The following is a 16,350-nucleotide window of genomic DNA, read 5'->3' on the forward strand; positions in this document are numbered from 1 at the left end:
TCCACATCTCATGAAGATTTCCATTAAAAAAAAAATCTTTTTGCCAATCTCTGTGCAAAACACATATGATCAAAGATTGGAGCCACGTTCTGGAGCTTTTCCATATTTCCTGTAGCCAACACACATAGGATAGAACATCAGGCCCCAGAAAATTGGTGATCTATGTTTGTTCATGTACACACAACCAACATCAGCAACACCCACCATGGTAGCAGCAACAACATTGGCAATAAAACAGCAACAACAGAAACAAAAACATCAAAATCATCAATAACAACAGCAAAGATAACAAGAGCACCATCACCAACAACTAGAGCATTACACAACAACTCTGAAGAAAAAAAAGACATTATTCACGCACTTGTAGTAATACAGCTGTTTGTTGACACTCTTTAAAGTTAGTATATAACTTTATTTTGTCATACTTTCAACATTTCAGTCATTTTCTTGAATTTTGTTCCTGTTTTTGACATTATATTTATGATATTTTTGAGTGGTAATGCTAACTTCTTTTGGACGTATAAACACCAACCAGTGATCTAAATATGACACAGAAATCTGTCATTCATGAAACTGTTTTTCCTTGCTATTGTCAGATTAATCAATACCTCATGATTTGTCATGTTTCTTAAAACTGAATGAAAAAAATGATAAGACACAAATGTAATAGAAAACAGACAAATTGTATCCAGTTTATCAAGTACCAAATAAGTTCTGGCAAACCAGCTTACAGAGCTTTGGTTAAAAGTAGAGACCTGATCAAAGAAATGAATAAGTAAATTAATAGAATCAAAATTATAACAATTTGTTCACCATTTGGATACACATGGTGGAACTGTAAGAACATTGGTGTACATGTAGAGCTCTTGCATTGAACAAAAAAAATATTCATGTCATTTAAAAAGGGGAAATATAACTATATGATGTAGAAAATGATCAGTTTCACAATTTCACAGTTAAAGTTTCACAATATCCAGAAATGTATAATGGGGGTGGTGAAAAGTATTTGTGCTGAAAATATGTGTAAAATTATGATACATATTATTCATATGAGGCCTTTACAGCATTGTGACCTAATAAAGATATCTTTTAAGAGCAAGATGGTCCATTTTAATTACATTGTTTGGAAAAAACAAGAACAGTACTGATGTGCTGTAATAATATATAGATATACTATTTTATATTTTATTTACATCTGTATTTACAAGACTAACATCTCCCTTGACATCAGAATGATATTTTCTTATTTTAGTATTTAATGAAATGCGCTTTCTTTTAGAAATTACACCATTACATATATAGACTGTTTCCTATAAAATTTGAATAGATTTTATTTTACCTTTTTTTTAAACGAGAGTGACAATATGAGATAATCTTGTTAAATAAGGTTTAAATCTTGTCGGAACTTGAATGATTAATCTAAAGAGTCGTATAGATTGATCATTAAGTTCTGAGAAGACATAATATTTATTTATAAAGAAGAAAATTAAATTGTCACTATCGTTTATGAAGAAGGGTTAACAAAATGTATTCCAACTTCATGGGCAACATGTGAATATCGATCATTAGAATAAGGAGTATTAATATGTTACCTGTATTATGATCTGTCAATATATTAATGATGTGGAAGCACAATTGTCATATAAACAATTTAACTGTGAACTAAATAAAAGGAGACTAAACCTAAACCTCTCCCTCTTTGGAATAATGACTTTCGATTCAGAGCTCCACAAATATGAAATATACCAGGTGCATGTACAAGAGCAAAATGAATAGAAGTTGATACTTAAAATAAATATCAATGTCTGATGCATAACATTATGATCTTCAATGTCAAGAATGTTCATAGAGGAAGTTAATAATGTTTGTTTGCTTATCTTTCATTCTCTATTCGTGGCAATAATACAGCCATAATTCACTATAAAGCTCTAATATTTCATTCATTCTCTCAGGCAAGAAACTGACATAACATATGCAACGAGAAACATGTCAGAATAACGATTAAGAGACTTTCAAATCATAGTATATGTTCTTACATGTATAAACACATTTCATGGTCATATTCTCGATGCTCTGACCTACATTCATTTGTATTCAGGCATTTCCTGATTATTGGAAGTCTCTCGATCAAGTGAAGAAAAAAATTCAATCCACATTTTGCTCATCACATTTGTGATACATTGGACATGGCCAAGTATTTTCTCAGTCTGGTCATTGCAATGATAACACATATACATCAGAGTGTCTATCGTGTACCTACTTGGATAAATAACTTTGATTGAGAAAGGCCACCTTCCTCTCGTTTCATTGTCTCAGGAACACAAGAAATTTCATTCGTTTGGGTAAATTGTGATCGTCCTTTAAGTTAGAGCAACCCTTCCTCATTCATTACTCATTTGTTGATCAGAAGAAATTTCCTTTTTTAAAATGCTCTTCATAATGTCTTTTGATAATGAGCACTGTTGGTCCATGGCAAAATTAATGCACGTAGTCGCGTCAATGGTAAGTGAGGCATTTCCTTTAGGTGTGCAAGACTTAACACAGATACGCTGAAGATTTGTAAGAAGCTGTCCTCAAAAGGATTGAGATTTGCTCTCTTTACAATGCAGAAGTTTCTTGAAGGCCTTCTGGAAGTCTCTGTTAAATTTAGTGTATATGATGGGGTTAAGCATGGAATTGAAGTAACCAAGCCAAAGGAAGATGCTTTCCAGCGACCGAGGAACGTTGCATGATTCACCACATAGGGGCACAATAAGTGCATGGAGAAAAAATGGTAGCCAGCACACCAGAAAGGCTCCAGTGACAATTCCAAGAGTTTTGGTAGCGCGATGCTCTTTGGCAGTAGCCGTTGCGCGTCTCCTTCGTTCCCTCTCCTGAATCTGACCAGGTAGGGGGCTTGGGGATGAGAGGAGACTTCGTTGAGAAGACGGACTCTCGTTGGAGTTGATTTCGCGGAGGGATGTTGAGGTAAAGGTTGCTTGGTGCTGCCCTGGTACAGTCAGTGACGTTACAAAGGTATCCTTCTTAACCTCCTCACCCACTTTGTGTTGATTCTGAAGGTTTGGAGCTGATGAAGTGTGCGTGCTGTGAGACAAGGTTGATCCATCAAAGACGCCTCCTCCTTTGTTATTGTCAGACGCTGGATCACATTTGACAGTAGGAGATTTATTCAACTCCTCAGAATCTTTTCTATCGCCATAGTTTGTAGTTTCACGATAATTCACAGCGCTGTTTAAGGGCTGACACCCCCTGTTGAATGTCTTACCACGGATTCTCTTACGTGCCTCGCAATATATTCTCGCGTAGACGATCATCATGATTGTCATAGGGATGAAATAGGCACCAAAGGTGGAGAAGATGGTGTAGGCTATATTCTGGCTAATCTGACAGGTGTAAGCGTCGATGCTCTGGTTGCCACGCCAGCCGAAGAATGGCGAGGTAGCAATGATACTAGAGAGGAACCAGGCTAAGGCGATGAGGATCACCATGGTCCGCGCTGTCCGGTACTTTGGATACTTGATGGGCTTTGTGATGGCCCAGAATCGATCAAGGGATATCATACAGAGGCTGAGGATACTGGCGGTGCACAGGAGAACATCCAGTGAGATCCACACATCACAGAGTATGGGGCCAAATATCCAGACTACCACTATCTCTTTCGTCAAGCTCAAAGGCATCACCAGAATGGCCACCATCAGATCAGCCACAGCCAAGGATGCTATCAAGTGGTTCTGGGGTGTTTGGAGGGGGCGATGTCTGGAGATCGCGGTGAGCGTCAACGCATTTCCGAAGATTGTCCCAATGATGATGATGCCCAGTCCAATGCTCAGCAAAACGGTGGCTACCGTGATTTCTACGGTCTCAGTCTCTGTCATATTATTTGTGATCACCCACTCATAGCTACTGTCTACATAGTCCACAGTTTCAGTATATGTCACAGTTGCCTCAGAAGCAAAATCAGCCATGACTAAGTATGACTGTCTGGATCCGATTGCTAAGTCAGTGCTTAAGTTCACCTCCTTCAAAATGACTACAGCAATGTTTTGCAAAAGTTTTAAACACTCTCAGTCTTTTAAAAATGCAGGTCTACCGGAAATCTCAACTACAATGCATCAGTGTATGAGAGGTCCTTCAAGGGGAATGGTACGTCTGATCTTTGCTAGCTTCTCGGAGTGCTAGTTCATTTTCTGCAATCAAGCAGAAGGCCTTTGGATGATGCCAGATGTGGTCTTTTGCATAATCGATGGTATCATGCACAGGATCTCCTAATTACTCGTAAGCAGTGAATACCCCTTGACAATACGTTTGATTGAAGGGTCAGTCATGTGTGTGTGTGCTTCTCCTTTAGTAGCTAATTGGCTTTGTTGCTTGGTGTACTTCAGCTACCTGTAAGTTATCAAGAAAGAACAAAAGAGAAACAAAATAAGAAAAGAAATCAATCGTGGATATTGATTATTTTTGTAGACATGAAGTGGAGGGTAAAAGCCTCCCAAGAGTGACAATGTCCATCAACAACGGAGGGTTGCAAACTGTTTAAGAAATTCTTTAGCTGACAGATTGACAAGTTTAAAGGAATAGAGAGACGGGATTCCTCCCTGGTGTTGTTTTGTAAATGGCCATGAAATCTAATCAATCCATAGTTTTGAGATCGGCAAATTCTAAGGAGTGGAAAATTGTTTATTGATATGCAATATGCAGTTATTAGCAGTCCTGTTCCCATCTGATAATCAATATATTAAGGTTGACAAAACAGTCAATACAAACAGACTAAGTGAATAATCTCTTTGATTTGAAATCCATAGTTTTAAGAGACCATTGCACTTTTTGGTCACATCTGTTGCACAGATTTATGTAAAGAGTGTGGGATCTGGAGGTGGATGGCATAAGAGGAAGACTAAAGACTACACTAAAAGATATGGTGAAGGTAGAAAGCAGTAAGGTCTATAATTCTCAGCTATTACACGTTGATCTGCAATGATATCAACTGTGAACTCAATTTGTTCAATAATTGCTGATGGATATTTTGTTTCTATGGTAACTGTGAGAACCCCTTGGGATGTAATTGTACTGTGACATGATGGATGAAATTAGCATATTTCACAAATCTCTCTCCAAACTACTCTCCGTTTTTATAGATTACTAAAGCATGCTATGTGTATGTAAATTTGAGTATCTGTATGCATTTGCTAGTGCAGTTAGACTGTACACTCTCTATAAGGTTCTATAATTTTATATATTCCCAAGTAAATTTCTAAATGATTATTATTTTAACTCTAGAATTGAGTTATGAGATAAATGTAGATATTAAATGGGTACCCGGTAAGATGCAAAAGCTAATGTGCTTAGATTAGCAAATGTGTGCTTGTAAAAATGACACCTGGCTGGAATGCTCCCCAGGGAGTGGAGAATGTGCATACATTGTGTGCAGGTAAGCCTGAATCCGATGACCGGGGTAATAATATAATTGCAGGGCCCTCAGGGAGGCTATTATTATTAGAAATGATAGAATAAGAAAAGCTGTTGGAGTTCTAGTGTTCTTGACATAAATCTTACTAAACTATACCATGGTGCTCTTCCTCCTCAAACATTAAAAATGGATGTAAAAAAAATTGGTTGAAAGCAGATCCTGTATTGGGTATAATTCCACAAATTGGTAAAAGATGGCACAGATTTCTCTCAAAGGGAAAAATACTCTCTATAATCCTGTATAACCCCAATCAGATTTAGGCTCCTAAATCCAGTTGTGCACATATGTTTTGATGAGTTCTTCAAATTAAAATTTGCGAGACTACTTAGAAGTGATGACGACGTGACGATCTAAAAAACACGTTCAGGTGGGGCTGAATAAGTCCTTAATGAAGATAACTTTGTAATCTCTTTCTTAATTGCAAATCGACAGCTGAGTCTGGGGGAATAAAAAGAACCTAAAACATCAATTTGTTAATGAAAGTCCACAGTTATATAATAGTACGGGTTGTCAGGTGGTCATTTGTTGAGAGTTTTTCAATAGTTTCTTAAGTAGTTTAATAACTAATGAAAAATTACGTGCCATCAGCTTTTTGTTTTTCCAAACAAAACTGAACCAGATTTTCTGTGAACTATTTTTGGTTGGAGCCAGTGAACAGATGGATCTGCCTGAAATGCCAATAACTTTGATTGCTTTTCTCAATGATTACACTAAATTGTCTCTCACTCAGTGAAGTGATGTGGTATTACTACCTTATGATATCACATAAATGAGACATAATGAGACATAAATGAGACATAAATGAGACATAAATGAGACATAAATGAGACATAAATGAGACATAAATGGGACATAAATGAGACATAAATGAGACTCTGCTTGGTGGACCATGTGACCATCTTGTTAATACCAAGCCAAAAATGCTATTGACATCAGTATTAATGGCTGCGGCATGTACAGGGTTATAGCCATGAGTTTTATTATCCAAGAACATTGCTCATTACATCTCTTGACATGTGGAAGGACAAGACTTAGTGATGTGTCTCATGTACAGAGGTCTAGAGAACAACAATCCTTGAATTATATTAGAAGAGGGAGAGAGGGAGGGAGGGAGGGAGAGAGGAGAGGAGAGAGAGAGAGAGAGAGAGAGAGAGAGAGAGAGAGAGAGAGAGGAGTTACAGAGAACCTGGCATTTGATAAGTTTAATAGACAGAATGTCTCATTATGTATAAACTAGTTTATATTCTTGTATTTTCTCTCTTTTTCTCTCTTTAACTTGACTCACAATCTTCAAAAGACAAAACCAAACTACATTTGTGTACAAAAATTATACCGTTGATTTCTCTTTTCTCCTAAGTGCCTTCTCCATTGGGATACAACTCAAAAATGCAGGTGATCTTAAAAGAAAAGACCCTCCTAAATCATAAATTGCTAGGTCAAAAAATGCAAGACAGTTTTATGCCAAATATGAATTGAAATAAACCCTGGTAAGCCAGTCCATATAAGATACTCTCCATTTTAAGTGGTGATGAGTAACGTCCAAAGTTAGTACATATTGTAATATTTTGTCAAAGAATTGAAATTCAATAATGATGAATGAATTTTGGAGAAAAGAAATTTAATGGGACTCTGTTATTATCAAGTTGATAAAGATATCAATCATGTAAAACCCTTTTCACTAATCTTGTTTGTGAATTGTGATACATGATTGTAATATTAGTGCAACAATAAGTTCATTTCTATGAAAGCAGAAAAATGGAAGAAACAGAATCGCAAAATTATAAATAATTAAACTATTGATTGATATCAATCTATGCAAACCAGACACAGACAACACTCCTGTTTTTTTTCTTCTTCTAAGTGCCTTCTCCCTTCAGGCTTTACTCAAACTATATTATATGTAGCATATTATTGTAGCTCCTGATATAACAAAAGACCCTCCTGAGTCATACATTTTGAAAAAAATGAAATTTTAGTCATTTTGTTTGCTGAACTAAATGGGAAAGTTGTCCAGCACTATGTCACAGCGACATTACTGATTCAGCCAATTTCAAAGTGCTCATATATATATATATATATATAGCAATCGCAACTTGTCTATTATTTTCCTTTAACATTTCAAAACTGAAGAAATCATATTTTTCCATCCCCATATTCCAGTGCATTTCTTGCAAAGAAACTTGTTCAGAAACTGCCAATACTTTGACATTGACTGCATTTCATACTCAAATTGCACTTGTTTAGGGTGAAAGGAATATGATGAAAAAGAAACAAGGATGCTACTTACATTTTATGAGATTGAGTTGATACCTAATGAATCCAACAAACATTTCCACAGTTAATGATCACCAACTCAGAATGAAGTTATTTGATCCTGAAGGTAATGAAAGACGATAAGTTCGCTATAAGCATGTCAGACAGTACAGATGTTTCTGTAAATTGGTGTTAGAGAGACCATTCACAAGTGTAAATCGCTCAGTACGAGTAGCTTAAAGAGTGGCATTTAGAAACACCACCTTCTCCACCAAAACAAAAACTTTGTAATGGCATGAGACGATGCGAAATTCCATCAGACAGAAACAAGGCAAGTTGCTTGAAGTGGCTCCGGACAGGCTCTCAGGCCACTTTTACTCTCGCACTTCATCCATATTGATTGGAACAAATGCACTGGTTTGGACGGCAATTAATATGCCGTAGCCACAGCTGTACGTCCAATAGGTGACTGACCAGTACTCACCCATTGGTCAGTTGGCTTGAATAAGTTCTACTGGTCAACATCGTATCAGTGTATATGGCTTCACACTGCTGTTTGGGATGGGGAAATACATGTGTGTGAGCTTATATCACTCTCAAATGCGGCATACATCTCCAACGTATGGCAAACATATAAAATAAATTTATATAATTTGGATTAGATGCACATTTTTTTCTTTCATACTGTGCCTTCTTAAATTGGCATGCATCTCCACACTTGCAGTATTAGAATTTTTAGTTTGTGCTTTAGATACAATCCTTTCATCTTGTGCCTTCTTGTTACATTATCATCACTTGAGAGTCAGGAGGATGTTAACTCTCATAATCTTTTAATACAATGTTAAACTCCTTCTGACCCTGAAAAGACAATGCATTTCCAGACCTATTTTGAATTGATTATTAATTTAGTCAGTTATTATCATTAAGCCTCACTATGAATATGATGGACAAAGAAAGCGGACAAAATATACAGTTCCTCGGGTAGACAAGGGAACATCCCTTCACTGCTATTATGTAAAAATGTGTAGAACAGGTGAATATACATGTGACACCTGTTCTACACATTTTTACACAATAGCAGTGAAGGGATGTTCCTTTGTCTACCTGATGAACTGTATATTTTGTCCGCTTTCTTTGTCAGTCATGTTCATAGTGCCTGCTTAAAGCCAAAAGGGTGTTAACTTGGTATCAAATGAACACCCTTCTTGGCTCTGGGTAGATGGATGATGTTATATGTCTGGAGCCAGAAGGCATTAGATCTGTGTTCATCTCTACAACTTGACGCCCTTCTGGCTCCAAACAGATGATACAGAGTTAATGCCCTTCTGGCTCTGAGTACACTTTAGATTAGACTTTCTGATTATCATCTTAGGGCGTGTTTATGCTCAACTTTTTCTGGCCAGAATCAGGCATCTGTTACGCGTTTAGTTTAAAACATGGTTGCGTCCTTTCTCACTTTTGTAGAATCCCCGAAAAACTGCGATCACGATCGCCGATCATAAACTCACAAAAAGATGCGTTAACAATTTGTAAACGCGTTTAAATGGGGTCAACGCACTGACCTCTAGTGGGTCTACGTAGCATGCACAGTGCAGGTTTGTGAATCCAGCTGCAAGACCAATTAGGGCCACACAGCAAGAATTGCCTGGAGGAGCCAGAGAAGTGAGCATAAACAGTACACCGTGGAACTGCGATTACGATGAGCGTTTACGATGAGCGTTTCATATCGCTCATTCTGCCTTCAAAATTGAGCTTAAACGCAGCCTTAGTTAATTATCTATACTGGAGGTGTACTTAATACTCTCATGTCCTTAGGCTTAATAAATGACCCCCCCCCCCCCTGTTTCCTGTAAGGCGATGGATTAAATGTATCTGTTCATTCCTGGTATGGAAATCAATTGTACACAGGACTATTAAAACAATTAAAAATTAAATCAATTTTTCCTTGAAGTTGATATTGATATTGGTACTTGTCATTAGGAATGATTGATTTCATGCTGTTAATGTGCAACAGTTCTACTGGTATGATGGCAAAGAAGAATTTACAAATGTTCAACTGACATGTTACTCACTGCTTGTAAATATATTATAAGTACATGTAATTGAAAATGACCTGTTAATGAAAAAGGCAGTTTAAAAAGCAATCATTTTTTTCATGGAATTTCTTTTTGGAATTGGTGCAATAAAAGAGTGCTTTCCAACAGTTATTTTATGAGTTTTGTTCTATTATTTAACCCAAAAAAGTTCTTTACTATAAGTGGAAAGTCTTTTCGGATTCAAGCAGTTATTTGTTTCCATTCTATTGTATTCAGTTGTTTTAACTTGACCTTTTTTTTCATTCCCCAGAGCTTTTATCAAGTACACCATCTCTATTTTGAAGTTAGCCAGAGCTCTTATGGAGCTTTAGAGAGCTCAATCTCACAGCTCCCTTGCATTTTTTCCGCTGCAAATGACCTAATCAAAGAAGATTGATGGGTGTACATGCAAATGGTTATCACCAAGGAATGGCTCAGACTTATGGACAAAATATGCAAATGGCTCTGTCCTGCATATAATTGACTGAAACCGATGAATTATTGAGGTCAATCTTCAGGGCAAAAGGTGTCACTTGCCATTACTTTCGCACCATATTTGGTGTCGGGAGTTATTATCTAGATTAAAATTTGATGCAGGAGATGGTGAAAAAAACAGAGTTTAAAATGGCCATTTCTGTATTCTGTCATTACTTTCATTGATGGGTTGCTGAACTGGAAGAGGTATTTTTTAAACATATTTTCTACAATAGGACCTCTCCACAAACTTACTTTCTTTTTAGTGATTCATATTTTACTGTATGCTATACAGTGCGTCCCAGAAAAAACAGAACCGAGAATTATTGATGTTTTATCATAACTTTATCGCAATTATAATTAATAAATGACACATAATTGTAAAGCTCAGATCCTCCTCTGTCATTTGATGCAACTCATATGAAGCATATTTCACGCATGAGGGATTAAAAACAATTTGAAGAGAGAAAACCAAAAAGTCATTTGGCGGGCGGTATCTGAATTTCAAACAGAAAATCACACTTCTAGAAAGTTCAATTTCTGCCCTTTCATATGACACCTCAATTAGGAAAAATTAACCATAAGTGTGAGTATTTATGTGAAAGCATTTTTAGAACTCTCTATGTTTTAGGAGATTAATAGTATCTTACCATCTACCTCAGATATTCACTATTATACCCATTACCTTTTAAAGGGAGGCTTTACTACTTCAGCTAGAAGGGATTAGACCACCCAGTGAGCCATCGAGGTCACTGTGACAGGTGGCTATATCATTAACTCAGCTCTCATTTAACATAAGAAAAAGAGGATCATGGGGGACCAACAGGCACCGATTTGGGCAGTTTTCTATATAGAGGGAGCAAGTAGCTACAAGTAGGACAGTGTGCCTTTAATTGATAGAAGAATAGTATGAACATTCTCTTATTGTGGTACTGTGTGTACAAGCATGATGTATTCCATGAGAGAGTTAGTAACCTTGCTCTTTTCATAATTCATATTGCTTCTCTCTTGAGTCGATATCAGAAGCGATAAAACAGTCTAGATGGAATAAACTGCCTGGGGCAGAACAACTGTGAATGAAAAACTGTTGACAAGAACATCTGATTGAAGGATTGAATGGTTCCCTCCGTTGCTAAAGAAAATTGCGCAGACTAAAATTGTTTGTGTTTCTACTTTGGGGAAAAAGAAGAGAATAAGTTCTTTTTCTTATCTTTTAATCATTTTTGTGTATGATTCTTGCTAGCTAGAATGTCTTGATAAGTCAGTGTTCCATGGACGTTAAAGAATTATCTGTTAGACTATAACAATTCATCCATCCGACTGCGAAGATATATATCATAAGTCTTGAATCTTTACTCTTGAAGAAAATGAGCTTTTCCTATTTGATCCAATTAAAAACTTTGGGCGCCTATATGGCACTGACAGGGTGAAACAAATTATTTGTTGGGTATAAAAATGTAGTCTGCTGATAAATGAACACTTACCAATTTAAGGGATGTAATGCTATCTGAGGTCGGCTATCAAGGACACATTTGTGTAATTAGCTAGAAATTTAATTGACATGGCATTCCAAACTTGAGCGCATTTGAATGGTCATGAACGGTAGTAGATTATCTTGATGAAAAGGTGTTTCGTAACCAACAAAAAGTTTAAAATGTTCAGGTGATAAATGCATACACAATCCTCATTTACGTCCTGTTCTGATACCATTTCTGTCTCGATTGATAGGCATTGCATCATTGCATTTATACTTATAGATAGAAGTAACTCAAATATATATCTTGCGCTTGAAAGGAATATATATAGCTCTCACTCTCAGCAACTATCGAGGGAATATTCAGGGCACTAGAAATTTCCTTTGACGCTGAAGCAATTATAGTTTTGAACTGACACTATATTATGTTACCGGGAAAATAGAATAAACAAATAGATTTTATGTCAGCCGGTAAGTTGGTGGAAGTGAAGCAGGAAGACATTTAATGGTCCCCCCCCCCAACTCTGACTTGCTTCCAATAAAAGGAAAACAAAAATTGATTGGTAAATACTAGAGGGAATGAATGCACTTCCACTTTCATTGCTGATCGATCGCTAGTTTGTCTCCATCTTACCCTCTTTTTTGTCTCCCGATTTTCCTTGAAAGATATACTTTCCATTTTTTTTCTTCTGCTTTTCATTTTTATTTTGTGATACCAAACTATACCAAACTATACCAAACTGTCTTTCAAAGTAAATTTTAGAATTATTTTTCTCTTTTACATTATGAGATCTCCCTCCCATTCCTCCTCCCTTCTTTTTCTCCTCCTCTCCTCTTCTCCTTTCCTCCTCTCATTCTTTCCTCCTCTCCTCCTCTTCTCCTCTCCTCTCCTCCTCTCCTCCTCTCCTCTTCTCCTCTTCTCTTCCTCCCTATCCTCCCATTCTCCTATTCTTCCTGGTTACTGAGGAGAGTTTAAGGAATAATAAACGACTGGCACGCAAGAAAATCAATCCTGAAATGGGGAAACTAATAATGATAATAATAATAATAATAATCTTTCAAAGTCCACTCCAAACTTCATTAAGTTAAACCGAAAATGGAAATTCTTTTTGCCCAATTGATCGTGAGCCCGGCAGCCACTGAGCAGCGCCAGATCGACGTTGCTCTATCCCTTATTGTTGAACGCCAAACAAGGTATAACAGCAACTCCTGTCTTTTAACGTCTTTTGGTATGACGCGGCCGGGGTTCGAACCCACGACCTCCCGGTTGTGAGGCGGACGCTCTACTGACTGAGCCAACACACCGAAACTACATCACTTTGTGTGGAAGGGTGCCTTAGGTTGCAAACCTTGATCAGAGTTTATGATTCAATGTCCAAGGGTATCTATGTCCCATACTTCCTGTATCTTTTCCACATCTGTCCATATTCAAAAACTCATTAGCAATATAATAACAGATGTGATTGGATTTAAACAAAAACAACTAATTGATAGAGACCAACTCATTAATCCAGTAACCCACAATGCATCATCCACAATCAATTAGTAGAATACCACATAGAATATGAGTGAAGAGGTGAGCATCTCTGCAATTAAAATTTCAGACCATCATTGTCATGTTGTGTACTGTTCTATAAATTCACGATTGCTGCATTCTTGCTGAACAATGTGAAAGTATAAATATGACTGCATAGAGACATGCCACATTGTACTATATGCTATACAATACACATTGAACTATCATAATTGTTGCTATTATTATTGTAATAATAATAATGATAATAATAATAACAATAATGCAAATAATAACTATAATGATAACTTTATTAATATTAATAGTATTATTATCAATAGTAATAACATCATTAGCGTTACTATTATCATATCCACATTTACTATTGAGAGAGAGAGAGAGAGAGAGAGGGGGGGGGGGCAAGAGAGAGGGAGAAATAGAAAGAGAAAGTGTGATAAAAAACATATATCAAGGAAATGACCAAGAAAGAGATTAAATCATAATGGAAGAGGGAAAAGGATTGAAAACGCTCCAGTTTAACTTGCATGTTCGGTATGTTTCCTCTATCGGAACCGTTGCAATCAAATTAACCCGTTGGCTACTGAATTATCTAATTCCAATAGGCTTCACACAGGGACCACCAGGTTCCAGTAAGCAATGGGTTAAATACTTATTCTGGAACCAAAACTAAAATCACTTTTAATGTTTCAACTCAATAAAGGTGGTGCTGGTGGCATTATTTCCTGGGGAGCTGAACATTTCAATATCAATTGAAAAATCAACACTTACCTCAAACAGGCAAAACATAAGCTGAAACCACTGAAATGCATTTTTCAGGGGATCAAATTTCCGCTCAATTCCAGAGACAAAGGATTTAAGAGAATTAATTGTTATCCTTATACAGTGTTTCCAACTCAAAGATAACTCAGCATCACAAATGGCTTATACAACAATTAGTTATCAGTGGAATAGTAAACCATAGCACCTTTCAAATGAGTATATCCAACATGACATTCCTAGCGAAAGAAAACAGTTGTTTCATACGCCATCAAGTACCCTTCGTTACATACTTGTAGCTCTATGGTAGGCCGAAGAAGAAAGGAAAACACTTTCTCGCTGTGTTTGGATCGCGGAAAACAACAAAAACACAATAGTGTTCAATTGCTTTGATGACGCAATTGAGACGTATGCTGAGAGTTACATCACGCCTTGCTTTTAGAAGTCACGTTGAAGTAGAGATTAACACTGAGTTTAGAACATAGCCTACGGTGCTGCGTTGCTTGTAATTGACCAGAGATCGTTAGTCAGACAGGCAGTAATTATTCTGCTGCAGGTGATCATTATGCAATGTTGGTTTTGCGGGACAATGCCAAGTGATTACGACTTAAGGGCTATAACCCTTAGAGACAAGGGATGGAGAGAGAGCTTGAAGGAGTAGGGGATGATGTGTGAAGTTGATTGTTAATGAGATCAGAGGGTGATCAAGAATGACGTGAAACATGAAGAGAGAAAAATTCTTGTAAATCTTTCACTGAGAGTCAGAAGGGCATTAACTTCTTTTTTAAAGCATATGAGTTTATTCCGGCGCCAAATAGATGAAATTCAAAAAGATAGAGTACTGAAAATAGAATAGGAAGCGATTTACTTTTCAGCTAGGCACAATCATCCAATCCTGAAGGGTATACTATTTAAAGCTAAGTCTTACCATTGGAAGATCTTCAGAGATAAACTTGCATCAACATTTGATAAAATATTAAATAAATGTTAAATATTAAATAATGTAATGTCAACAAGTCAACAAGATTGTTAACTCTGCTTTTTGATTTCTCACTAGATTGACCGGTAAATGACGACGATGTGAATTTATATTTTTATTTTCTTGTGTTGTTTTTTTGTAATTAAAGCAGGTCTTATTTCCGTATTCCCAGATAGAACTTGCTAGCCAATGGCTTAGTGTGGTCTAATAGCTGTAATTAAAATTCTATAATTGTAGATTTCTTAACTATTTGGATGAGCCAAGTTGCTAATGATATTTAAAGATGGAAGTATAAGACAAGATCCTTCTATGTAGACACAATATGAAAGATATCATCAGGAAGGGCCTTGCAAGGTGGATATGCAATCAACTGTACAAAGTAGCATGTATAAATGTTTATAACAACATAGGCCTGTAACCAATACTATTGAGCTGTACAATGAACTTAATGGAATACATGTGTTTGAAGGTAGCCTAGCGAAATTAAGTGGCGTGATTAAGCATTTCTGTGTTCAGAACACGTCTTTTAGTGTCATTACAATTTGCTAAGCTAGCTAAATTCCTGAAGAGATTGCTGCTTAAAAATAATAACATGTTAAGAACTAAATTGCACTAAAGTGACAACTTAATGACTTTAAATACTTGTATGACATTTAACTGTTCCCAGAAAATGTCGTCATTATCTAAGTAAACAAGCTATTCAGCAACTTACCTTGCGATATTGCTTCACTGACAGTAAGCACCACTAACATAACGAGGTAATGAAAATGTTTATTACTCCCAATGCAGACAAATGTCATGCACTCATCACATGGGTCGTGCATATAACTGCTCTCTTTTCACAATAAAACCTATCATCCATGCAAGACACAAGGGTTGTGCATATAACTGCTCTCTTTTCACAATTAAACCTATCATCCATGCAAGACACCCTGAGAGTTATCAAAGCACGAAAGTTGCCTTTACCCCGACAGGTAGCACACTGGGCTATCGAGGAAGAACTGATCGTTAAATCGATGAGAAAGTTTCAGTTAGATGCAAAGATCTAAAGATAGTTTAAATAGGGATCAATGTCTCTTTGTTGTGGTATCAAACTGGAGTTACGGGAAGCTGAAAACAGTCTCGCAGAAGCAGAAAATAAAGCATTGTCTGTTTAGAGCCAGAAGGACGTTAACCCTTTGATGAAGTAGACAGATTTACACCCTATTGAGTCTCAAGCATATTCATGTTTCTTGTTGCGGTTCCTTGCTGTGTTGTTGCCAGCCTTGAGCTTAATTGGATTCATCCTTTAACAATGATGGCAAGTTAATAGGTAATTGGTCCAGCTAGACCTCTGAC

At 36.7% G+C, this 16,350-nt stretch overlaps 1 protein-coding gene across 2 annotated transcripts; it reads right to left on the minus strand.

Moving 5' to 3' along the window:
• Positions 1–664: 664 nt before the first annotated feature.
• On the minus strand, positions 665–15,819 carry LOC574784 (5-hydroxytryptamine receptor 1D-like). Of its 2 annotated transcripts, none has more exons than XM_775167.5 (2): positions 15,725–15,819; positions 665–4,386 (listed from the first exon to the last, which is right to left on the minus strand). In XM_775167.5, the coding sequence occupies exon 2, from the start codon at positions 3,963–3,965 to the stop codon at positions 2,574–2,576; it is 1,392 nt and encodes a 463-aa protein (XP_780260.2). In that variant the 5' UTR covers positions 3,966–4,386; positions 15,725–15,819; the 3' UTR covers positions 665–2,573. The 2 variants fall into 2 exon arrangements, with proteins under 2 accessions (XP_780260.2, XP_011676894.2); XM_011678592.2 differs by lacking the exon at positions 15,725–15,819 and adding an exon at positions 7,755–7,835.
• Positions 15,820–16,350: the final 531 nt, after the last annotated feature.

This window comes from Strongylocentrotus purpuratus, unplaced genomic scaffold (genome assembly GCF_000002235.5).
Source record: "Strongylocentrotus purpuratus isolate Spur 01 unplaced genomic scaffold, Spur_5.0 spur5_scaffold_13, whole genome shotgun sequence".
Taxonomy (NCBI): Eukaryota; Metazoa; Echinodermata; class Echinoidea; order Camarodonta; family Strongylocentrotidae; genus Strongylocentrotus; species Strongylocentrotus purpuratus.

Coding starts and splice junctions, on each gene's coding strand:
- LOC574784 (XM_775167.5), bottom strand. CDS start 3,965: ATGGCTGATTTTGCTTCTGAGGCAACTGTGACATATACTGAAACTGTG.